Source organism: Myotis yumanensis, unplaced genomic scaffold (genome assembly GCF_028538775.1).
Source record: "Myotis yumanensis isolate MYYU_CA2020_CCGP unplaced genomic scaffold, mMyoYum1.0.hap1 SCAF_9, whole genome shotgun sequence".
NCBI classification, from domain to species: Eukaryota; Metazoa; Chordata; class Mammalia; order Chiroptera; family Vespertilionidae; genus Myotis; species Myotis yumanensis.
The window spans coordinates 7067042-7091830 of NW_027223760.1; the positions used below are offsets into that span (position 1 = coordinate 7067042).

The 24789-nt window shown below is 42.7% G+C and overlaps 1 protein-coding gene across 1 annotated transcript in view; it reads left to right on the forward strand.

Annotated features, from left to right (window-relative positions):
* BLVRA (biliverdin reductase A) overlaps window positions 1-24789 on the forward strand; it is a 58103-nt gene that overhangs the window by 5610 nt on the left and 27704 nt on the right. The window contains exons 2-4 of the mRNA XM_070423741.1: window positions 8387-8418; window positions 19352-19473; window positions 22343-22462. Coding sequence (XP_070279842.1) covers window positions 8407-8418; window positions 19352-19473; window positions 22343-22462 — 254 coding nt within the window. The 5' untranslated portion in view covers window positions 8387-8406. The remainder of the gene's footprint in view (window positions 1-8386; window positions 8419-19351; window positions 19474-22342; window positions 22463-24789) is intronic.

Below are 24789 nucleotides of genomic sequence, written 5' to 3' on the forward strand. Positions count from 1 at the left end.
GAAGCCATCTGGATCAGGGCTTTTATTTCCTCAGAGTGTTTTTTTACTGCTTCAATTTCATCAGTAGTTATTGGCCTATTCAGGTTTTTGGATTCTTCCTGATTGAGTTTTGGAAGATTGTATTTTTTTAGGAATTTGTTCATTTTGCCCAGGTTGTCCAGCTTGTTGGAATATAGTTGTTCATAGTATTTATTTATTTATTTATTTTTACGATCCTTTGTATTTCTGTGGGGTCAGCTATTCCTTCCCCTCTTTCTTTTCTGATTTTGTGTATTTGGGTCCTCTTTCTTTGTTTCCTGATGAGTCTGGCTATATGTTCATCCATCTTGTTTGTCTTTTTCAAAGAATTAGCTCTTGGTTTTATTGACCTTTTGTATGGTTGGTTTGTTTGTTTTTTGTCTCTGTCATTTATTTCCACTTTGATCTTTTCCTTACTCTGGGCTTATCTTGTTTTATTTCTAATTCTTTAAGTTGCAGGGTTAGATAATTTATTAAAAGCTTTTCTTATTTTTTTGAGGTAGGCCTGTAATGCTATGAACTACTCTCTCATTGTGTCCCATAGATTTAGGGTTATTGTGTGTTCATTTTCAGTTGTTTCCAAAAAGTTTTTCATTTCTTTCTTGATCTCTTTGGTAACCCACTAATTATTTAATAACATGCTATTTAGCCTCCACGTGTTTGAATGTTTTGGGGTGTTTTTATTGTAGTTGATTTCTAGTTTTATGCCACTGTGATCTGAGAAGATGCTTGATATGATTTCAATCTTCTTGAACTTGTAGAGACTTAGTTTGTGTCCTAACATGTGGTCTTTTTAAAAAATATATATTTTTATTGATTTCAGAGGAAAAAGGAGAGGGAGAGAGACAGAAATATCAATGATGAGAGGGAATCATTGATCAGCTGCCTCCTGCACACCCCACTCTGGGGATCGAGCCCTCAACTTGGGCATATGCCCTGACCGGGAATAGAACGATGACCTCCTGGTTCATAGGTCATGCTTAATCACTGAGCCACACTGGCTGGGCTGTCTTTGGAAATGTCCATGTACACTTGAGAAGAATGTGTAATCTATTGCTTTAGGGTGACCTGTTCTGTAAATGTCAATTAATTCCATCTGATCTAGTATGTCATTTAGGATTACTGTTTCTCTGTTGATTTTTTGTCTAGAAGATCTATCCACTGATGTCAGTGGGGTGTTGAAGTCTCCTACTATGACTTTATTGCTGATCATCTCTCCTTTAAAATCCTCCAGAAGTTTTAAAATATATTTTGATATATGTTTACCAGAGTTACTATATCCTCTTGTTGTATTGATCCCTTTAGTATTTTGAAGTGGCCTTCATTGACTCTGTGGCCTTCTCTTTGAAGCCTATTTTGTCAGATATGAGTATTGATACCCCAGTAGTTGGTTTGTTTGCTTGTTTTTTCATTTCTATTTGCCTGGAAAATTTTTTTCCATCCCTTCATTTTTATTCTGTATGAGTCTTTGGTTCTGAGGTGAGTTTCTTGTGGACTGCATATTTACGGGTCATGTTTCCTTATCCATTCACCTATTCTATGCCTTTTGATTGGAGCATTTAGGCCATTTACATTTAAGGTTATTTTTGATAGATACTTATTTGTTGCCATTCTTACTCTTTATATCTTTATAACTGTGTTCTCTTCCTCTCTATTTCTTCTTCTTACACCAGTCCCTTTAGCATTTCTTGCAGGGCTGGTTTGGTGGTGGTAAATTCTTTTAGCCTTTTGTTGTCTGTGAAGCTCTTTGTTTCACCTTAGATTTTTTTAATGATAGCCTGGATAGATAGAGTAGTTTTGGGTTCAATCCCCTGCTTTTCATTACTTTGTATACTCCATGCCACTCCCTTCTGGCTTGAAGTATTGCTATTGAGAAATCAGCTGACATTCTAATGGGAGTTCCCTTATAGGTAACATTGTGTCTCTGTCTTGCAGCCTGGAAAGGTGGGCATCTCCTCTGTATTCAGGTAGCCTTGGTCTCAGGGGACCAACCCTGCATGGGTAAGAGGTGGGTGATAATGTTCCAAATCTATGAAATCCCAGTGCTATCCCCTGCAGCCAGATGCTGTTAGCAGTGCAGCTGGATGGGTGGGGGTTGGGTGAACTGATGGCTGTACAGTGTCTTTGTTGTTTTGTTTTCCCAGTAATGGTGACTGGTATTCATCAGTGGCCTCCCCTCTGTATTTTCATCCAATACTGGGATTACTAGGGGTGGGCAAACTTTTTGACTCGAGGACCATAGTGGGTTCTTAAACTGGACCGGAGGGCCGAAGCAAAAGCATGGATGGAGTGTTTCTGTGAACTAATATAAATTCAAAGTAAACATCATTACATAAAAGGGTACGGTCTTTTTTTTTTTTTTTTTTTTTAGTTTTATTCATTTCAAACGGGCCGTAGTTTGCCCACGGCTGGATTAGCCTGTCACTCAGGGAAAAATGTTTCTCTTGTACCAGTTCTTAGGTTTGTAGATAATGTGCTTTGCGACCTGACACACTGATACAGCTTCTGCAGCGGTTCTCAACCTGTGGGTCCCGACCCCTTTGGCGGTCGAACGACCCTTTCACAGGGGTCACCTAAGACCATCCTGCATATCAGATACTTATATTACGATTCATAACAGTAGCAACATTACAGTTATGAAGTAGCAACGAAAATAATTTTATGTTTGGGTCACAGCATGAGGAACTGTATTTAAAGGGCCAGAAGGTTGAGAACCACTGTTAGGGTCTGCTTCTGTCTCTGGGGAGATGAGTGGAGGTGGGATCTGGGAATGTGAGGGGAGGTGGTCAGGTTCTGTTGCTTTGTTTTCTGTCTGGAATTGACAGATAACCATGGCCGCATCTCTGTGCTTTGTCCCTGCCTAGTTTACTCGGTTCAGCTGCTTAAAGTACTGGCCACTCCCACTGAAATACTCACTGTATCAACTCCCAGCTGAAGGGAGAGCCAGTGGCAACCTGATTCCTCTCCTCTCTGAGTGTGTCCTGCAGTGAGCTCCGTGCTGGGAGCTCCAGGCTGCCTCCCTAGTATCATCTCAGCTCTTCTCCCTCCCACCTCCCTAGTTTGCTTCCACTTGCCCAGATGTTTATTTTTTAAATTTTTTATTGAATTTATTGGGGTGACATTAGTTAATAAAATGATGAGTTTCAAGTGTACAGTTCTATGATATGTCAGCTGTACTTTGTGTTCACTACCCAAAGGCAGGTCTCCTTCTGTCCCGTTTATCATCACCTCTTTACCATCTTATTACCCCTTTCCTTCTGGTAATCACCAAACTGTTGTCTGCATTTGTGATTTTTTTTTTACTTAATCCCTTCAGATGTTTCAATGTGACGTGTTGTGTATTGAGCAGGGAATTCTTTGTTGAATTATAGCTGTTCAATTTGTTGAAACCTCAAGGAGAGAGCCCATGGGGACCTCATATGCCACTATCCTTCTGACATCCAGTGGTGACTTTTTTTTTTAACTTTTGAGTAAACCACTGCAGACTGACCTGCCATTTGTCATGATGTAATAATTCAGGAAATTACTCAAGATGATTCTCCTCCTCCTCCTCGTTCTTACTTCTTCTTCTTCTTCCCTTTTCCCTTCCCCTTCCCCTTCATCTTCTCCTTCTCCTTCTCCTTCTCCTTCTCCTTCTCCTTCTCCTTCTCCTTCTCCCTTTTTTAAGAGCAGGCTGCTCCTAGAGAGGCATACCATATATTTCTAGATGGGAATAATTATTAATGAATCCTAATTTAATTTATAAATATTATGCTATCATAGGCACAGTCCCAGTGGATTAATTTTGGGATAACATGACAAAGATGTTCCAAAATTAATCTGGAGGTATGAGCAAGCAAAAATAGATAAGAATACTGAACAAGTTAATGAGAGAACTTGAACTACCGGATCTCAAAACATATTTTAAAGCCACAATCATGTAAGTAATATATTAGACCATGGGAATAGCCTAGTTCGATGACACAGCAGAGGCAGTGAAAAAAGAATAATCATATTCATGATAATTTATTTATGAATCATTGGCAGAAAAGGATGGAATAGTCGATAAATGATTTGGGAACAAGACTATGTTGGGAAAGGTACAGTTAGAGTCTTATGCCATATACCAAAATACAATTTAGATTGATTAAAAAATAAAAATTTAAATAAGTAAAGAATTAAAAATCTAAAAGCAAATAAAAATGTGCTATAGGTTTTTATAAACATAATACTAAAAGTCAGAAACTTAGAATCTTTTAGTTTTTGACCATTTAAATATTAAACCCTTGAAACCAACAAACAAACCTAAACATTCTTGTTGAAAGTTTGAGTCTCAGATCTTTCAGAATATTTTAAAATGTAGAATAAGACTCTCCCGGGGTTCTTTTCAAACTTTAACTGGACTTGACAGAACAGTGGGAAGATCGGAAGAAAGAGGTGGGATGGGCAGGTAGTATATTGAACGGTAGAGCAAGACCTCATCTGGCTTGGGCTTGCTGCCTCCCTTGACAGTGCCATCTTATTATAAGGGGAGTTGAAATATAATAGAAGGGGAAAGAGCATGGAAAAGATTTGGGCAGGATACTGCATTTGAATGTGCTCCCAGGTAGTAGACCACTGATAGCTAATACATTAGAATTTCTAGAAGATTCTTTCTCAAACATGTTTATCTCTCCAAATTGTTTTTTGTTTTCTTTTGTTTTGCTTTTCCCAGATTCTGTTGGAAAGCAGTAAAGTTCATAAGTAATGTTTTGTAGACTATATTTCTTTGGAAAGCTTTCCTGGAAGTTCTCATTAGAAAGAAAAGGCAAGCAGTAGTAATTTTTCTGCAAAGACAAAGGACACAAAGGAATTTGATGATTTCCTCCTTAATGTGTTTTTTTGTTTTGTTTTGTTTTGTTTTGGTGCTAGAGACAGAAATAGGCAGGCAGCAGTGGAATTGTTAGGTCAGAGGTTGCGTGTATTAGGACTTTAATAGATGTTGCTAAACTGCCCTCAGTAGAGATGGTACCCACCTCTGGGCCCCCAATAATGTCAGAGAGTGTATCTCTCCCCCCACTTTGACCAGCACACTGTGGCACGCATTTTGGTATCTTTCAGTCTGATAGAGCATCTTGGTGAAATAATAATTTGCATTCAGTTATCATAATTAAGGTTGAGCATTGTTCAACCTATTTAAGAGTCACCTAAATTTCCTATTCTGGGAATTCGAGAACACCTAATAGATGAAATAGACCTTTAACCCTTTTCGGTCCAACGTCGAGGCTGACTCGACAGACCAGGCGCTAGGAGCAGGTCCAACGTCGAGGCTGAGGTCGACACCGCAAACTGGTTCAACATTCAATCACGTCAATTAATTTGGACCAGACTGTTTGAATTACAAAAATAAAAGTGGACCGCAAAGGGTTAAGGTGTAGTCCAACTGCTCAGCCTACAAATGAGGAACCTGTTTGGCCATGGTCACTTGGCTAGTCTTTGACTGAAGCAGAACCAAACACACCAGGGCTCCTAGTTATTATAAAAGTTCTTTGGGTGACAGTAAGCATTTGTAAAGGTCTCTGCGGCCATCTGGGGTTTGTTTCTAGAATTAGAAAGTCTGGAAATTACAGTGCAATGTCACAATGATTTGCCTGTAAGGACAAGTGTTTTTAGCCACCCTGAACTTCGGGTGCCTCATCTGTAAAATGGAATTAAGGAATTAATACTAGTTTTTTTGTCAAGGTCTCAAGGATTAGGGTTAATGTATATAAAGTAGCTGACACAGTAGGCTCACCACTGTTACCACCTTCCTCATATTTGTGCATTTTTTTGTTTGTTTAAGGCAGAACAGTTTTTATTTTTTTTGTTTTTATTGATTTTACAGAGAGGAAGGGAACAGGATAGAGAGTTAGAAACATTGATGAGAGAGAAACATCGATCCTACAGGGGATCGAGCCCGCAACAAAGGTACATGTCCTTAACCATAATCAAGCCCGAACCCTCAAGTCTGTGGGCCAATGCTCTATCCACTGAGCCAAACTGGTTAGGGCTATTTGTACATTTTGCTGCCTGACTTGCCCACTCTCATTTAAGCTCCAAGGGAGACTATAAGTCATCATACCCGTACTGACTCCCAGAGATTTGAGAAGAAAGCTTGCCCACTTTATCACTCTGTTTTTTAGGGTTTGTCTTTCAGCAAGGTCCCTTTTTCAGATTTCCAGGAGACAGCAAAAGCTTCCATATTTCAAAAGGAAAGAGCTGTGTGTGGGCCAGGTTTTAACCCACTTTTAAGTAGGAAGGAGAAATGGGAAAAGAAAAGGGAGGGAAATTCCTGAAAACATGTTATTTTAAAAATATATGTATTTATTGATTTCAGAGAGAAAGGGAGAGGGAGAGATATAAACATCAATGATAAGAGAGAATCATCTGCCTCCTGCACACCCCACATTGGGGATCTAGCCTGCAACCCAGACATGTGTCCTGACTGGGAATGGAACTGTGACCGCCTGGTTCATAAGTCGACACTCAACCACTGAGCCACACTGGCTGGGCAAAACATGTTATTTTAAACACACAGCCCAGATGATCATCTCAGCTGATATTAGGATTGCCAATAGTCAAGGTTTTTAAAATGGGTGTTATTTCACTCTTATTATCTATACTAATAAAAGGCTAATATGCTAATTAGACTGGACATCCTTCCGGACAAAGCCATGGTGGTGGGGCCAAGGCAGAGGTGGTTAGGGGTGATCAGGCCAGCAGAGGAGAGCAGTTAGGGCGATCAGGCAGGCAGGGGAGAGAGTTAGAGCAATCAGGCCGGCAGGGAAGAGCAGTTAAGGTGACCAGGCAGGCAGGCAGGTGAGCAGTTAGGAGCCCCGAGAGGGCTGTCCAAATGCTGGATTGCGAGAGGGATCCCAGTTTGGAGAGGGTGCCGGCTGGGCTGATCCCCCCCGCCCCCCCCACACCCCCCCCGCATGAATTTCATGCACTAGGCCTCTAGTTCACAATAATAATCACCATGCTTAAGCCTTTTTATATTTTAAAAGAAAATAAGATCAAATGTGGAGCTGGGTCCACAGGGGTTGCCACAGCCTTCCATTCCCAGATGCTATAGAAGGCCTCTGCCCTCTCCCATAAGCTCTGAGCAGTCGTTCTCATTATCATCTTGGACTTCTCATTCAGATGGAAGAGCTGAAGAGGCATCTTTAGTCCACTTTTGTCACCTCTGGTTACCTCACTCATCCTGCCATTGCCTGCCCAAGTCTTAGTTAAAATAAAGTGGCATTTCTAACAGTTCTGAAAAATGAAGGGGAAAGTTAATTCTTAGGGACCTCTGCTTTACTCTCTAGTATTTTTCCAAGTGTGGCTCTCTGACCATCTGTACCTGATCTCTTGGATGCCTATTGGAAATTCAGATTCTTAGCCTCCCCTCTCCTATAGACTTACTTTATCTTTTTAAAAATTTATCTTTACAGTTGAAAGTATTACAGATGTCCCACTTTTTCCCCATTGACCCCCTCCATTCCATACCCATCTCCCCCCCTCCCGCCCCCACCCAAGCCTTCACCACACTATTGTCTGTGTCCATGAATTATGCATATAAGTTCTTTGGTTAATCTCTCCCCACCCACCTTCTGAGATTCATCAGTCTCTTCTATGCTTCTAAGTCTCTGGATCTATTTTGTTCATCAGTTTATTTTGTTCATAATGAATCAGGATCTCTTGGGGTAAATCCTAGAAATACCCATTTTCAACAAGCAGTTTCAGGAGTACATTAAAGTTTGGAACCACTGTTATTCCTCACTAGTTTCTTATTTCTTTTCCTTCTTTCCCCTGTTTCCTCTTATCTTCCCCTTTTCTTTTCTCATTCCCTGCACACCTGTTTGCTCCCTTTTTCCGCCTTCTTCATGCTAAGGGTTCAGAGTCGCCTGTTGAACTGTTCTTCTAATATAATAACTATAAGTCCTCTGGAAACTCGGCTAGGAGAGGGAGAAATGTATGTATTTCTTACTGCCTTGCTTGTCCCCATAAAAGATGGTTCTATACAAAGCTATCCTCTCTGAGTCCCAGCTTTTGGAAGTGCATCATTCTTTCAGGTACACAGAAGTATGATATTCACAGCTATATTCCAGTGTAGGGGATGGTCTTTGGGGATTGGAAATGGTCTTCTTTATAGAAACATCACTGGCTTGATGTCCCAGGCTAGTCAGCCACCACCAGCCTCAGAATCATACACTGGTCTAGGTATCCTTGCTGGAGGGCACAAGGTAGTAAAGGCATTTGGGGAGTATGTGGTCAACAGGACAGGAAATAGTAGAGAAGGAAGTGGGACTGGCCAAGTGGAGCATCTGCATGGAGTTTGGGGCAGGTGCCTCCAGGGTCCTGAACCTCTACTTTTTTGTCTTTACAGCCACTGAAGAAGAGACCAAGATGAATGCAGAGGTGAGTTCTTTCAAAGTGCCAGTTTAAAGAATGTTTTCTTGCAGTGGTCCTCGTTTTTCCTTCACAGAGTGTCTTCTCTCCCTTCAGAGCTTTCAGAAACATCAGCACAAACTCGAAAACATTCCCCCACCAACATGGCTCTGGGTGATATGGGAAGAGTTAGGCCCTTCTGCATTCTATTTTTTAAAAATTGATTTTTAGAGAGAGGAAGGGGGAGAGAGCAAGAGAGAGAAACATTGATGTGAGAGAGGAACATCAATCCGTTGCCTCCTACATGCGTTCCGACCAAGGATGGAATTCACAACCTGGATATGTGCCTGGATATCGAACCCGCCATCTTTTGGTGTAGGGAATGGCACTTCAATCAACTGGGCACTTTGAGTCTTTTAAGGAATATGACTAATTCATCCAAATTGTTGAATTTCTAGTTATAAAGGTATTCATAATAGTCTCGTATTATCCTTTCAATATTTGTTAATTCTGTGTTAGTGTCCTTTTCCTCACTTTTGATATTTTTTCTGAGCTGCCTGGAGAGATAATCTCAAAAAACAATAAATACAGAACAACCATCATTCAGACACCTACTACACAAGACCATTCTACCAATTCCAGAAGACATAGTAGCTCTACTTAATACATAGCAATAAACACAGGGAAGCAGCCAAAATGAGGAGACAAAGAAACATGTCACAAATGAAAGAAATGGAAACAAGCTAACTACTGGATACAGAGTTCAAAACCATGGTTATACAGTTACTCAAGGATCTTCATGAGAGCCTCAAGGCACTTAGTGAGACTTTCAAGGATCTCAGTGATAATGTCAAAGACATGAAAAACAACCACAGAAATTAAGCATACACTAACTAAAATAAAAATAATTTACAGGGATTCAACAATAGAGGATTCTAAATCAATGATTTAGAATATGAGGATGCAAAAACACTCAATCAGAAGTGTGCCGTGCCAGCACAGTCAGGTTCGGTGAGCCTGAGAGGGGGCAGTGAAATATTAAGAAAAGACAGACAAGAGAATAAAGCTGGGTCTGGGTGGGACACTGCCCTCTCTGATGGAGAGACAGTGCCATGGCCTGCAAGCCGAGTCTTTATTTTATAGCCAGATTCTACGAGGCAAAGTAAGGGTGTGGTCAAGATGTTTACAACATTCTTGTGGGTTTAGAATCTACTCAGTTACATGCAGGTGATCAAGTTTTGTTTACTTGCTGCACCTCAGGCAGCCCATGTCACTTAGCCACCTGGGAGCTGCTGTCCACAAGAAGAGAAAAAAGAAAAAAGAATCTAAAAATATGAAGATAGTGTAAGGAGCCTCTAGGACAGTGGTTCTCAACCTTCCTAATGCCACGACCCTTTAATACAGTTCCTCATGTTGTGGTGACCCCCAACCATAAAATTATTTTCATTTGCTACTTCATAACTGTAATTTTGCTACTGTTATGAATCGTAATGTAAATATCTGATATGCAAGATATATTTTCATTGTTACAAATTGAACATAATTAAAGGATAGTGATTAATCACAAAAACAATATGTAATTATATATGTGTTTTCCGATGGTCTTAAGTGACCCCTGTGAAAGGGTCGTTCTATCCCCAAAGGGGTCGCGACCCACAGGTTGAGAACCGCTGCTCTAGGACAACTTCAAGCGTACCAACATTCACATTATGGGGGGGCCAGAAGGAGAAGAGAGAGAGCAAGACATTGAAAACCTATTTGAAGAAATAATGACAGAAAACTTCCTCTACCTGGTGAAAGAAATAGACTTGCAAGTCCAGGAAGCACAGAGAGTCCCAAACAAGAGGAACCCAAGAGGCCTGCACCAAGACACATAATAATTAAAAGGGTTAAAGACAAAGAGAGAATCTTAAAAGCAGCAAGAGAAAAGCTGTTAGTTACCTACCAAGGGAGCTCCAGTATGACTGTTAGCTGATTTTGCAACAGACACTTTGCAGGCCAGAAGGGAGTGGCACAAAATATTCAAAGTGATAACTAGCAAGGACCTACAACCAAAATTACTCTAGCCAGTAAAGCTCTCATTTAGATTGAAGGTCAGATAAAGAGCTTCACAGACAAGGAAAAGCTAAAGGAATTCACCACCACCAAACCAGTAATGACATGAAATGTTGAAGGGTATTCTTGAAGAAAATGGAGGAGGAAGCTGAGGAGGGGAGGAGGAGGAATAAAATAGAAAAAGTAGGGACAATAAAATGGCAATAAATGCATATATATCCACAATTGAATCTAAAAATAAAAATAAATGAACAAGGAATCTAATAAACAAAATAAACTGGTGGATAAAATAGAATCAGAGGCATGGAAACATGGAACTGACTGTCAATCTCAGAGGGAAGGGGGAAGGGTGGCCTGAAAGAGATTACCCATGGTCGCAAACAATAGGGTGATGAAAACCTGGGGTGGGTTGGGGTGGGGGACCACGTGGAAGGGGGCAATGGGATAAAAAATGGGTGATATCTGTAATACTCTCAACAATAAAGGCTTAAAAAAATAAAGGAAATGAGCAACCTGTCCTGGCTAGTGTTGCTCAGTGTTTAGAACATTGGCCCACTCACCAAAGGGTTGAGTGTTCAATTCCTGGTCAAGGGCACATACCTGGGTTTCAGGTTCAATCCCTGGCCCCTATTGGGGTGCATACAGGAGGCAGCCAGTCAATGTGTCTCACATCAATGTCTCTCTCTCTCTCTATCTATCTATCTCTATCTCTATCTCTATCTCTATCTCTGTCTCTCGTTTTCTTTCTCCCCCCTCTTCCCTCCATTACACTCTTTAAAAATCAATGGAGAAAATATCCTTGGGTGAGGATTAACAACAACAAAAAAGAAATGAGCAACCTGTGTGCATATAGTATATTCCAACTATGCCTATTAAATAAATTGAGCCTATAGTTAAAAACCTTTCCTCAGCGAGAAATTTTGCTAGATTGAAAATGCAGGTTGCTATGATGTGAAATGCCTGTGCACAGAGACCTTTGTCAGGGAACTGCAGGTGGCTTCCTGGAGCTGAGGGCCTCTCCTACAATCATGAGGATCTGAATTCTGCTGGCAACCACACAAGCTGAGCAGAGATCCTTGAGCTGTGGGTGAGAACATAACTTGGTCAGCCTTGTGAAATCTGAGCAGAGGACCCAGTTAAGCCATGCTCAGATTCCTTACCCACAGAGAATGTGAGATAATAAATTTGGCAACGGATCATAGATTGGTGTACTGGGCAGACTCCTTCCCCATAATTTATAGCTGAAAGACATTGTCAGAAAACAAGATGAGCAGCAAATGGTTTATCATTTTTGTACTCAGGGAATTCCCAGTTCCCTCATAAACAGCACCAATAGAGAAAGTCATTCAACATTGGCATCCAGCAGCAATTCTAGTTCAAATTATTCAAAATCAACCACTCCATCATCTAGTCAAGAAACATTGTCTAGAACTATCAGTTCTTCCTCAGAAGGATTGAGGCAACATAGCCTTCTACATAAAAACCATGCCCTGTAGGCTAATAAGTTCCCACATTCAATGCAAAGAAACATAGACCACTAGTTTCTTGGGCAAGCTCTTCTAGCTAGATTCCTAGTGTAGCCAGCTTTCAACCAATGCAGATGCTGTGGTGGCTAATTCTTACTATGCTCTATTATGTGCAATTTCAAACCACAGTTTAAGCTCAGCCAACAACAAATACCAGCCCAGCCCACCCTATTGCTTCACAGTTTCTGAAGCTGGCACATGTCCCTGGAGAATAATACCCACCAGCTCCAAACCTAGTAGCTCAAGAAAATTAACACACACGAATGTCAATGTTCAAATGAATGCACAGGGAGGTCCAGTGCTAAATGAAGAAGTCAGTTGAGACTTGCTAGACTGGATGTACACTCCCAGGAGCTGCAGTTCTCTTTAGCATTGACCATGTTTTTTCTTCTCTAGTCAGCTCATTATGGTAACGGAAGATGTACTGGTTTACGTACAGCAAATTGGATGATTCCCTGTTAGGAAAGAAGGAGGTCAGTAGCAGGCTCCTTATAATAACGCCAAAGTTAACAATAATGGGAAACTGTCTAAAACTTGAAGAAATGGGTCATTTTATGAGTGATGGGCTTGATAGTGACGGTGGGGAGGTGTAGGTGAAGATGCTGGTGCAAATCAAAGCCCTGGATTGTAGGCTTCAACGTGGTCTTTTAACACTGCCTTCTTTTTCAATCACAGTCAGTTTATATTCAACATTATTTTGTATTAGCTTCAAGTATACAGCATAGTGGTTAGACAATTGTATACTTTACAAAGTGTCCCCCCAATATTTCTAGTACCCACCTGGCACCATACATAATTATTACAATAATAGAGGCCTGGTGCATGAATTTGTGCACCAATGGGGTCCCTCAGCCTGGCCTGTGGGATCAGGCCAAAACCAGCTCTCCGACATCCCCCGAAGGGTCCTGAATTGCGAGAGGGTGCAGGCCAGCCTGAGGGACCCCACTGGTGCATGATCAGGGCCGGGGAGGGATGCGGGAGGTTGGTCAGCTGGGGAGGGCCCACATGAGGGCTCCAGGGTGTGTCCGGCCCATCTCGCTCAGTCATAATTGGCCAAGACCCCAGCAGCAAGCTAACCTGCCAGTCGGAGCGTCCTCCCCCTGGTGGTCAGTGCACATCATAGCAAGCAGTTGAGCTGTCTTAGCATATCATTAGCATATTACACTTTGATTGGTTGAACAGATGACTGGATGACCAGACACTTAGCATATTAGGCTTTTATTATATAGGACTAGAGGCCCAGTGCACAAAAATTTGTGCACTGGGGGGGTTCCCTCAGCAAGGCCTGTGACCTCTCACAGTCTGGGACCCCTTGGGGATGACCATCTGCTGGCTGAGGCCTGCTCCCCAGGGGATTGGGCCTAAGCTGGCAAACAGACATCCCTCTGGCAGCCCGGCAGCCATCGGGGGATGTCCACTTGCCAGCGGGGAGCAGACCTAAGCTGCAGTCGGACATCCTTAGCCCTGCTGAGGAGGCAGGAGAGGCTCCCACCACCACCGCTGAACTGGCAGCCATCAGCCTGGCTTGTGGCTGAGCAGAGCTCCTCCATGTGGGAGCACACTGACCACCAGGAGGCAACTCCTGCATTGAGCATCTGCCCCCTGGTGGTCAGTGTGTGTCATAGTGACCAGTCATTCCCAGTCTTTTTGCTGTTAGGGTCAGTTTGCATATTACTCTTTTACTATATAGGATAGAGGCCTGGTACACAGGTGGGGGCCGGCTGGTTTGCCCTGAAAGGTGTCCCGGATCAGGGTGGGGGTCCCGCTTGGGTGCCTGGCCAGCCTGGATGAGGAGCTGAGGGCAGTTTTCAGGCTGCCCGCACCCCCTTCAGGGTGGGGGTCCCCACTGGGGTGCCTGGCCAGCCTGGATGAGGGGCTGAGGGCTGTTTTCAGGCTGCCCGCACCCCCTTCAGGGTGGGGGTCCACTGGGGTGCCTGGCCAGCCTGGATGAGGGGCTGAGGGCTGTTTTCAGGAGGGCCAAGCCTGCAACTGAAGCTCCCAGTTTGGGATTTATTTACCTTCTGTAATTGAAACTTTGTTGCAGCTCCAGCTCCGATGCCGATGCCGGGCTGTCTGAAAGCAGGCCTCTGGGGTTTGTTTCGCTTCTATAATTGAAACATAGTTGCATTTCGGAGCTGTTGCTTGCAGGCTCCGAGCCTGGCACAGCAAGCGGGGAACCTTGGCTTCCTCCATTGCCGGGGCAACCAAGCCTCATGTTTGCTTCAGCTGCGTGGCTGCCGGCCGCCATCTTGGTTGGCAATTAATTTGCATATCACCCTGATTAGCCAATGGGAAGCATATCAGAGGTATGGTTAATTACCAGGTTTGTCTATTATTAGAAAGGATTTGGATTGCATATGTAAGTGCAATCATATAGAATTTGTCTTTCTCTGACTTGTTTCACCTAGCAAAATGCCCTCTAGGTCTATTCATGCTATTGCAAATAAGATTTTATTCTTTTTTATAGCCTAGCAGGATTCCATCATGTATAGGTACCACAACTTTTTTTATTCACTCATCTATTGATGGGCACATGGTTTGTTTTCATATCATGGCTATTGCAAATAATGCTTCGATGAAAATGGAAGTGAATATATTCTTTTGAATTAGTGTTTTGGGTTTCTTTGGTTATATACCCGGAAGTGGAATTACCATGTCATAAGGCAATTCCATTTTGAATTTTCTGAGGTATTGCTACACGGTTTTCCATAGTGGTTGCACCAATCTGCATTCACACCAACAGTGCAATAGGGTTTTCTTTTCTCCATATCACCACCAACACTTGTTGCTTGTTGATTTATTGATGATAGCCCTTTGGACAGGTATGAGATGGTATCTCATTCTGGTTTTGATTTAAATTTCTGTGATGATTAGTGGTGTTCAACATCTTTTCATATGCCTATTGGCTAGTGGTTTGTTCTTTTTGGAGAAGTATCTATTTAGGTTTTCTGCCCATTTTTCAGTTGGATTGTTTGTTGTTGTTTTTTGGAGCTGAGTTGTATCAGTTCTTTATATTTTTTGGATACTAACCTCTTGATGGAGCTGTTGTTTGCAACTATCTTCTTCCATTCGGTTGGTTGCCTCTTTGTTTTGTTGGCAGCTCCATTTGCTGTGCAGAAGTTTGTTAGTTTAATATGGTCCCATTTATTTATTTTTGCTTTACTTTACTTTCTTTTGGGGTCAAATTCATAAAATCCTCTCTAATACCAAGGTCCATAAGTTTAGTACCTATGTTTTCTTCTATGGAATTTATTTTTTCAGGTCTTAAATTTAAGTCTTTGATCCATTTTGAGTTAATTTTGTAAATGGGGACAAACAGTAGTCTAGTTTCATTATTTGCATGTTGCTTTCCAATTTTTCCAGCACCACATAGTGAACAGCCTTTTTCTTTTCCAATGTATTTTTTTTGGCTTCTTTGTCAAAAGTTATTTGTCCATATGTAGGTAAATTTATTTCTAGGCTCTCAATTCTGTTCCATTGTTCTGTGTGTCTGTTCTTCTGCCAATACTATGCTGTTTTGATTATTGTCATTTTGTAGCATAATTTGAAGTCAAGGAGTTTGATACCTCCAGCTTTGCTCTCTTTTCTCAGGATTGCTTTGTCTGTTTGGGGTCTTCTGTGGTTCTATACAAATCTGATAATTTTTTGATCTACTTCTTTTTAAAATGCCATTAGGTTTTGATGAAGATTGTATTAACTTTGTATATTGCATTGGGTAATGAAAGGTTAAAGTCAGTGGTATGCAGGCAAGGCTAAATAGCCATCTCAGACAGTAATTAAAGAAAATTTAAATTTATTTAAATAAAAGGGAATGGGGGATGGAGATATCCAAAGGGCAGGGTTACACAGCACTGAGCCAAAGGGTACTGGGTCCATGGTAGCAGCAAAAATATTCTTAGGGCAGTGAAACAAGGAAGGGCATCGAAGAAGCAACAGGAGAGCCTAGCTGGGCTGCTTTGGCTCACTGAGAAGTCAGAGAAAAGGGGGCCTTGGAGACAGGTTCAGGGGCTTAGGCCGGGACGAGCTGCAGCTGCCCATTGCTCCCTGGTTGCAAGCCTCATTGGGTCTCTTAGAGGTTAGGGGATACCTGCCTTTGGGGGGAGGAGAAGGGGAAGGAAATGACCTTGGCGGGCTCCTTGGAGGGAGAGCAGCCTCTGGGTCCTTTGTCCTGAAAGCATAGTTATCTCTTTCTTGCAGGTGGAAATTTAGGGGAGATTTCAGGGGAGGGTCTTAATAGAATATTCATCAGCTTTCCAGGTGTCATCTTCTCCTCTGATTGGTTGGTGCCAGGGCGGAGGGTCATTAGTCAATGTAGCTGGTCCTGAGGCAGCCACAACATCACTTGTCTGGTTTTGCTGCTTTTCTGGGCCTGGAGCTGAAATGCAACAGAAACCTATCTTTAGGGAGGAGACTGTCAGGGGGTCTAAACTGCCTGATCAGTGATATGGAAGATAAGGGGTCCAAACCACATGACCAGTGATATGCGAGGGGAGGATAGGCTACCGTGGGGGCCTATCCAGTTTTCCCCAGTTTTGCCCCTGGTTTGCATCTGGGGCTTTCTGCCCTGGTGAGTTTCTCTGCCTGGCCCATCATCCTTACTCTACTTATGTCTGTCTAACAGGAGATATGCCATATTAACTTTGTTGATTCTTCCAATTAGGAACACAGAATATCTTTATATTTATTTGTGTCTTTTTGAAATCTCTTTTAATAATACTTTGTATTTCATTGTATACATCCTTTGTTAAGTTTATTTGTAGGTATTTTATTCTTTTTGTTGCAATTGCAAAAGGAATTGTTTTTTCCATTTCTTTTTCTGAAATGTCATTGTTAATATATAGGAACGAAATGGAATTTTATACATTGGTTTTGTATTCTGCAACTCTACTGTTTATTGTTTCTAATAGTTTTGCAGTAGAGTTTTTAGTATTTTCTATATAAAAAATCAAGTCATCTGCAAAAACTGACAATTTTACTCCTTCGTTCCAAATTTGGATGCCTTTTATTTATCTCTTTTGTCTGATTACACTGGGTAAGACTTCCAGTACTACGGTGAATAACAGTGGTGAGAGTGGATGAGGTATCACCTTACACCTGCTAGAATGGCTACCATCAATCAATAAATAAACAAGTATTGGTGAGGATGTGGAGAAAAGTTAACCTTAGTACACTGCTGGTGGGAATGCCGACTGTGCAGCTACTGTGGAAAACAGTATGGGGTTTTGTCAAAAAACTAAAAATGGAACTGCCAGTGATCCCACTTGTGGGACTATAACCTCAGAATCCAGAAACAGCAATCAAAAAGAATATATGCACCCCTATGTTTATAGCAGTATTATTTACAGTAGCTAAGATATGGAAACAGCCTAAATGCCCATCTGCAGATGGGTAGATAAAACAAACCTGTAGTACATTCACACAATGGAATACTATGGGGCTGTAAAATAGGAGTTTTTAAACTTTGTGACAGCATGGAGGGACCTGGAGATTATTATACTAAGTGAAGTAAGCCAGTTAGAGAAAGACAAATACCACATGGTCTCACTTATATGTGAAATCGAATGAACAAAATAAACTGATGAACATGGATGCATGGAACAGAATGACAGATCTCAGAGGTGGTGGGGAGGAGTGGAAGGGATGGGAAGAAATTAGCCAAAGAACATATATGCATATATGCATAACTCATGGACACAAACAGTAGTGGGGGAAGGTCTGGAGTGGGACGGGGGTAGTGTGGAGGGAGAAAAAAGGGGCAAAATGGGGGACATCTGTAATACTGTCAACAATATTTTAAAAGATGCAGGATTCCAGAGGGTGGGTGAGCCGGATTCTTGAGGGTGGGGTAATGCTTTTCCCCATGCTGATGGCGCTGGGGGTGGGGGGGAGGGATTGCTCCTTGCAAGAAAAATGGCTGCTGTGGTGGGGAGATGGCCCAGCACAGGGATCCTTGCAGCCACTCTGCCACGTCTCTTCCCAAAGCCATTCTTCCCAGCCACTCTGCCACGTCTCTTCCCAAAGCCATTCTTCCCAGCCTCTCCTCAGCTGATTTCAGTCCACATCACCCTCTCTCTGCTGGAGCCCAGGGTGACTGGCTGGTGACAGTTTTGCTCATTGGCCCTTTAAAAGGGTCGCTTTGTCTCCAGCAGGCCCACCTCCCCTTGGCGGACAGGAACCCCTCAGCCCTTCACAGCTAGATGCTACGTGGGAACTGTTCCCCACGAGGCTGGTGATCCAGGCTGGGAGTGTGGTCTGGGATCTAGGCTTCAGGCCTCACAGGTTAACCTCTTCATTTGAGCTATCCCTTCCCCAACTTTGGCCTGTTTCCTGTGGGATGGAGCCAATCTTACACGTCTAGCCCTTCCTAACAGTCTTGAGGTGGCTTCTTCTGCCAGTCTTTGACATTCAGGTAGTCTTTAGTTGATAATTCAGGGTGATTGTTCCCTAATTTAGTTGTGATTTCCAGTTCTGTTCTGGGAGGAGTTGCAAGCAAGATCCACTTACTCCGCTGCCATTTTGAACCCTGCCCATTTTCAGTTGGATTGTTTATCTTCTTGGGGTTAAGTTGTATGAGTTCCTTATATATTTTGAAAATTAACCCGTTATCAAATGTATCATTGGTAAATATGCTGTCCCATACAGTGGATTCCCTTTTCATTTTGTTGACGGTTTCTTTTGCTGTGCAGAAGCTTTTGATTTTTTTAAATTTTTTATTTTTGTTGTTGACACTGTTACACATGTCCCCATTTTTCCCCCCTTTGCTCACTTCCACCCCATCCCCAGTCCCAGCCCCCAGCCCCCAGTTTAATTTTTATTTGTTTCCATTGCCCTAGGAGATATATTGGCAAAAATGTTGCTATGAGAGATGTCTGAGATTTTACTGCCTGTGTTTTCTTCCAGGATTTTTATGGTTTCCCAACTATTATCCATTTCGAGTTTATTCTTGTGTATGGTATAATTTGGTCGTATAGTTTCATTTTCTTGCATGCACCTGTTCAAATTTCCCAATGTTATTTATTGAAGAGACTGTCTTTACTTCATTATATGCTCTTGGCTTCTTTATCAAATATTAATTGTCCAAAGTCGCATGGGTATATTTCTGGGCTCTCTGTTCTGTTCCACTGACCTACATACTTGTTCTTATACCAATATCAGGCTGTTTTGGTTACAATGTTCTGTAGTATAGTTTTATTTCAGGTCTTTTGATATCTCCAACATTGTTCTTTCTCAAGATTGCTGCAGCTCTTTGGGATCTTTTTTGGTTCCATATACATTTTTTGAATATTTGACCTAGACCTGTGAAATATGCCATTGGTATTTTAATAGGAATTGTGTTGAACTCTGGACTGTTTTAAACCCCACCTTGGTTTCTTGTGTTTTAGCCTGAGAAGAAGTTTGGCGTGGTGGTGGTGGGCGTTGGCAGAGCCGGCTCTGTGCGGATGAGGGACTTGCGGAGCGCACATGCTTCCTCAGCATTCCTGAACCTGATTGGCTTCGTGTCCAGGTAGCTCACACTTGCTTTCCACCTTGTAATTCATGGGGAGCCCAGTGAGATGGAGAAGGCCTGGGGATACGGAGATTCTCGTGACCCAGGAGAGAGAATCAGCTCCAGAGTTTTCCAGAAAACTTTGCTCAGAGTTAGTCCCACAAGATCTCAGGTTCGGATAGGTCTGGGAACTGAAGCATGCTGGGATGAGCAGTGAACCAGCCTAGAAGGGACGACAGAGGCAAAGGAGGGAAGATGAGCACAGGGCCTGTAGTTACACAGCGGGCACAGGGAGCACAGGGAGGGCTGGCCTGAAAGAAGGCTTTAGGTGTGCAGCAGCTAATCACTACATCACTTATCCATGCGGGCCCTGAGCTTTCTGAGCCTTACCGACCATTTGACATAGATACCATTACCATTATCAACCCCACCTTAAAGAAACGGAGCCACTTTTTGAAAGGTGGAGTCATTTGCCTGAGGTCGCACAGCTGGAAAGTCTAAGAACTGGATTTGAATGTAGGTCTATTTGAGTCCAAGGCCCGTCTTTAAATACCATCTGTTCTTTTTCCTTTGATAATTTTGAGCCCCACTTTTGGGGGCTTAATTTCTGTCATGTAACCAACCAAAATCAAACTTATCACCATTTGTATTATTTATTGCCCCATTTCAGCTCTTTTCTCCACCCCTCACTGCTTTCTCACACACATATTGCTCACCAAACTAATGCTATGTAACATCATTTATCAATATTAATTGTGAACTAGCTGCAGGCATTGTGTTGGCTGAGGAAATGTGGTGGTGAGTAAGGTAGGCATGTCTCTACTTTCTAGTGCTTTAGAGAAATCAAATAAATACGTTTAGAAAGCATAATTAACTATTTGATAGTCCATGCAGAGTCTTTATTTATTTATTTATTTATTTTGTTTATTTAAATATATATTTTTCTTTTTTTTTAAATATATTTTATTGATTTTTTACAGAGAGGAAGGGAGAGAGATAGAGAGTTAGAAACATCGATCAGCTGCCTCCTGCACATCTCCTACTGGGGATGTGCCCGCAACCCAGGTACATCCCCTTGACCGGAATCGAACCTGGGACCTTTCAGTCTGCAGGCCGGCGCTCTATCCGCTGAGCCAAACCGGTTTTGGCAAATTTATATTTTTCTTGATTTTAGAGAGGAAGGGAGAGGGGGAGAGAGAGATAGAAACATCAATGATGAGAGACAATCATTGATTGGTTGCCTCCTGCACACTCCCTACTGGGGATTGAGTCTGCAACCTGGGCATGTGCCCTTGACTGGAATTGAACCCGGGACCCTTCAGTCCACAGGCCGATGCTGTGTCCCCTGAGCCAAACCAGCTAGGGCCATGCAGATTCTTTTAATATTTTAATTTATGGGGCCTATTTTCTTCCAGTTTGCCTGTCTCAAAATTTGGCTATTCCTTTAAATATTTAAAATGGACTTTGGGTCACTAGGGTGACTCAGAAGTGCTGGGAATCTGCTGATGGTCAATCCTCCCTCCCAGTAAGATTCTAAGGGAGCTGCATACAAATGGGAGATCAAAAGTACCATTAGCCATACCGCTGTGCCCCAGTTTGAAGCTCTCATTGAGCATGATGTAGTGAAGCTTCTCCTTTTTGCTTAAGCCCCAGTCCTCTGCCAACTGGCTGCCATGGCTGATGCAGTGGGAATTCCTAAAGTCCCCAGGTTGTGTGGGAAGATGGGCAGCTCATACCCACTGCTTTACTGCACCCTTGCCATTGTCACACTTTTCCCCTGCTCACCTACCCTGTTCCTCAGGGTCTATCTGCTAAGTCCTACCTTCTCCCCAGGAGGCCTTTTCTGAAACCCTAAACTTGATGTTTCCTGCCCTCCTTGAGTCTCCCACATGTACTCCAGCACCACAGTTCTCATGCTAGACTTGTGTTGTTGTTATTGATGTCTATGTGACTTCCTCTCTCTACAAGACTGTGAGCTCAATAGGACTTTTAGTTTATTCTTTATGATCCTCCCCATGGTGCCTAGCACACAGTAGGCAAACAATAAGTATTGGTCAAATGGAGCAGTGTAGGTTGGGCAGCCCCCATAGGAAGAAACCTACAATAATCTCTTTTGGCAGCCAGACTGGCCCAAATGCCCTCTGCCTGCTGCAGCTTAAGTGGAGCTCTGCGATGGGTGGGAGCCCTCTGCTGGCCGCCCCATCTCCTCTGTTACATCCTTCATCAGAGGACTGCTCTGTTGCTCCAGCCGCTGCACGAGGGTAGGGTGCAGAATGCCAGGATCCTCAGATCATCTAAATAAGGAGTTTCTTCTTACCCTGTAAGAGTCAAAAGGCTTAGGGTTCCTGTCCTGCTTCTGCTACTCATTAGTGGCAACTACTGCCCCTCTGGGCTTTGTCAGCTCACCTGTAAAGGAGGCAGTGATACCTGCCTTCCATTGACCATCACAAGGCCACTGATGGTTGTGAAGGAGCTTGAAGTCACACAGCAATTTGCACCTCTAAGGTGTTCATATATGGGATTTGAGTTAGGTTTGGTAGCCATAGTGTTTGGCCAGGTACTTGGAGCTGGCAGTGACCACAGGGATTATTCTTGAGGGAAAAAAAATCAATTCTTTTTATTTTAGATATTAAGTGATGAAAGACTTCCACATCACACTGGTTGTTAGCAGTAGTATCAGCACTCATTGTCCGGTCCCCTGACTTCAAACCTGAGGCTGTTTTCACTCCATCACGGAAAATGCCCTGAAGTGGGGGGAGGAAGTTAATTTTTTCTCTTCCTAAAGACGATCATCAAGACATTTCTGGGAGGAGGAGAAAATGATGCTCGTTTATTCTAAGTCGATGTCTGTCTACTTTTAAGTTCCATTTCTGTTATTTTCAAACAGGCGCGAGCTCAAGTGCATTGATGAAGTCCAGCAGATTTCTTTGGAAGATGCTCTTTCTAGCCAAGAGGTTGATGTTGCTTATATCTGCAGTGAAAACACCAGCCATGAGGGCTATATCAGGTGGGTTTCCGTGCAGGCAGTCCTGGCCTTGCACAGTAGTTCAGGACAGTAAAAATGACTGGGCAAGCTGAAGTCTCACAAATGGGTCTTAATAGTCAATGGGGAAAATTACAATGGATCCATCACCTTTAAAAATTGTTGTCTGGGGGGATGAGTTGGGTGGAGGAGAGCAAAGAGGGGAGAATGGAGGATATACTATATAATAAAAACCTAGGTGGCGTCACGCAAGGGCGACATCATCATAAGATGGCCAACACAAGATGGCTGGCAGGTGAGGGCAGTTGTGGTATAACCAGACCGACAGGGGAGGGCAGTTAGGGGTGACCAGGCCAGCAGGGGAGGGCAGTTGGGGACGATTGAGCCAGCAGGGGAGGGCAGTTGTGGTATGACCAGGCCGACAGGGGAGAGCAGTTAGGGGTGACCAGGCCAGCAGGGGAGGGTAGTTGGGGGTGATCAGGCTGTCAGGGGAGCAGTTAGGTGTCAATCAGGTCAGCAGGGGAGCAGTTAGGGTGCGATCAGGCTGGCAGGTAGAAGCATTTAGGGGCAATCAGGCAGGCAGGCAGGTGAGCAGTTAAGAGTCAGCAGTCCCGGATTGTGAGAGCAATGTCCGACACAGGGATCGGGTCTAAACCAGCAATCGGACATCCCCCAAGGGGTATCAGATTGGAGAGGGTGCAGGCCGGGCTGAGGAACAACCCTTCTCCCCACCTCCCGCCCGCCCCCCATTGCACGAATTTCATGCATCAGGCCTCTAGTGTGTAATAATGTCAACAATAAAAAGATGATCAAAACTTTAAAAACTTTCCTATTAGTTATAAATGTGTAAGGAAATGAAAAATATAGTAAAGTTAATACTTCTTTAGTACACTATGATTTAAAACATTAGAAATATTAAGAATGAAAGTGTTTTATTTCTTTGTAAAAAAATGTATTGAGAGTAGTTTGAACAGTGTTTGCCTTTTTCTCATCGTGTAACTTAGGATATAAAGCCAGCATCCTTCCGTGCCTTGGTGAATTGTCATCGTTTTTTCTAAGTTTGGAAAAGCTTCAAAAATTTTATCCTTTGCACTTTCAACATCTGAAATATCTCTGAGAGCTCCTTTAATATGAAGTGGTTCTACCATGAGATAAGAAAGGAAGTAGTGGTGGCATCAGAGAGGGGGGATGACTGTTTATAAAACAAGAGAATCGAGGTGCCCCCCTGCCCCACCTTTGAGTGAAAGCATTCGGTGGGATTGAGCCTGGAAGGTGGAGCCCAGGTAGGACCTAACCAGCTGTCTCCCTGAATCTCAGCTGCCCTTCTAGGTCCTTGCGTTAAACTGCATCTGCTGTTCCCAGGAGCAAGGTGCTCCCTTTTATCATGCTGATTGTTGTGTGGACAGAGTGTAGTTAGAAAAACCTTTCTTTGGTTTTCCTTAACCGTTTTTGGTACCAGAGTGGTGTTTTCTTTAAAAAAAAAAAGTGGTCATATAATTATATGCTTATACAGTTGACCTTTGAACAACACAGGTTTAAACCTCACAGGTCCATTGACATGTAGATATTTTTAAATAAATATATTTAAATTTTTTTGGAGATTTGAGATAATTTGAAAAAATTTGTAGACAAACTGTGTAGCCTAGAAAATATCAAAAACTTTAATAAAAAGTTAGGTATGTCATGAATGCATAAAATACATATAGACAATAATTTATTTTATCATTTACTACCACAAAATGTTTACAAATCCTATATAATAAAGAGTTAATATGCTAATTAGACCGAACAGCAGAACAACTGTCCAGACAACGTTCCAGATGAGGGCCGGCAGAGGCTGCGAGGGGCTGCAAGGGCTGGCCGAGGCAGCCGGGGATGCAAGAGCCAAGCCCCTTGTATGAATTTTGTGCCCCTTGTACGAAGTCTATTATAAAAAGCCAAAATTTATCCAAACTTAATCACACAAGCACAATTGTAAGTGGTACCATTCACAGTTGAGAGAAATGTAAACAAATGTAAAAATGAAGTACTAAATCATAACTGTATAAAATTAACTGTAGTACATACTATATCTATACTAATAGAAGGGTAATAAGCTAATTAGACTGGATAGACCAGATGTCTTCCGGACGTCCTTCCAGAAAAAGCCACGGTGGTGGAGGCTGAGGCAGAGTCAGTTAGGGTCAATCAGGCCGGCAGGGGAGAGCACTTAGGGGTGATCAGGCAGGCAGGCAGGTGAGCAGTTAACCCCCCCCCCCCCCACTGTCCTTGTCCATAGGTGTACGATTTTTGTCCAGTCTCTTCCTGCACCCCCACACCCCTTCCCCCACCGAGAATTGTCAGTTCACTCC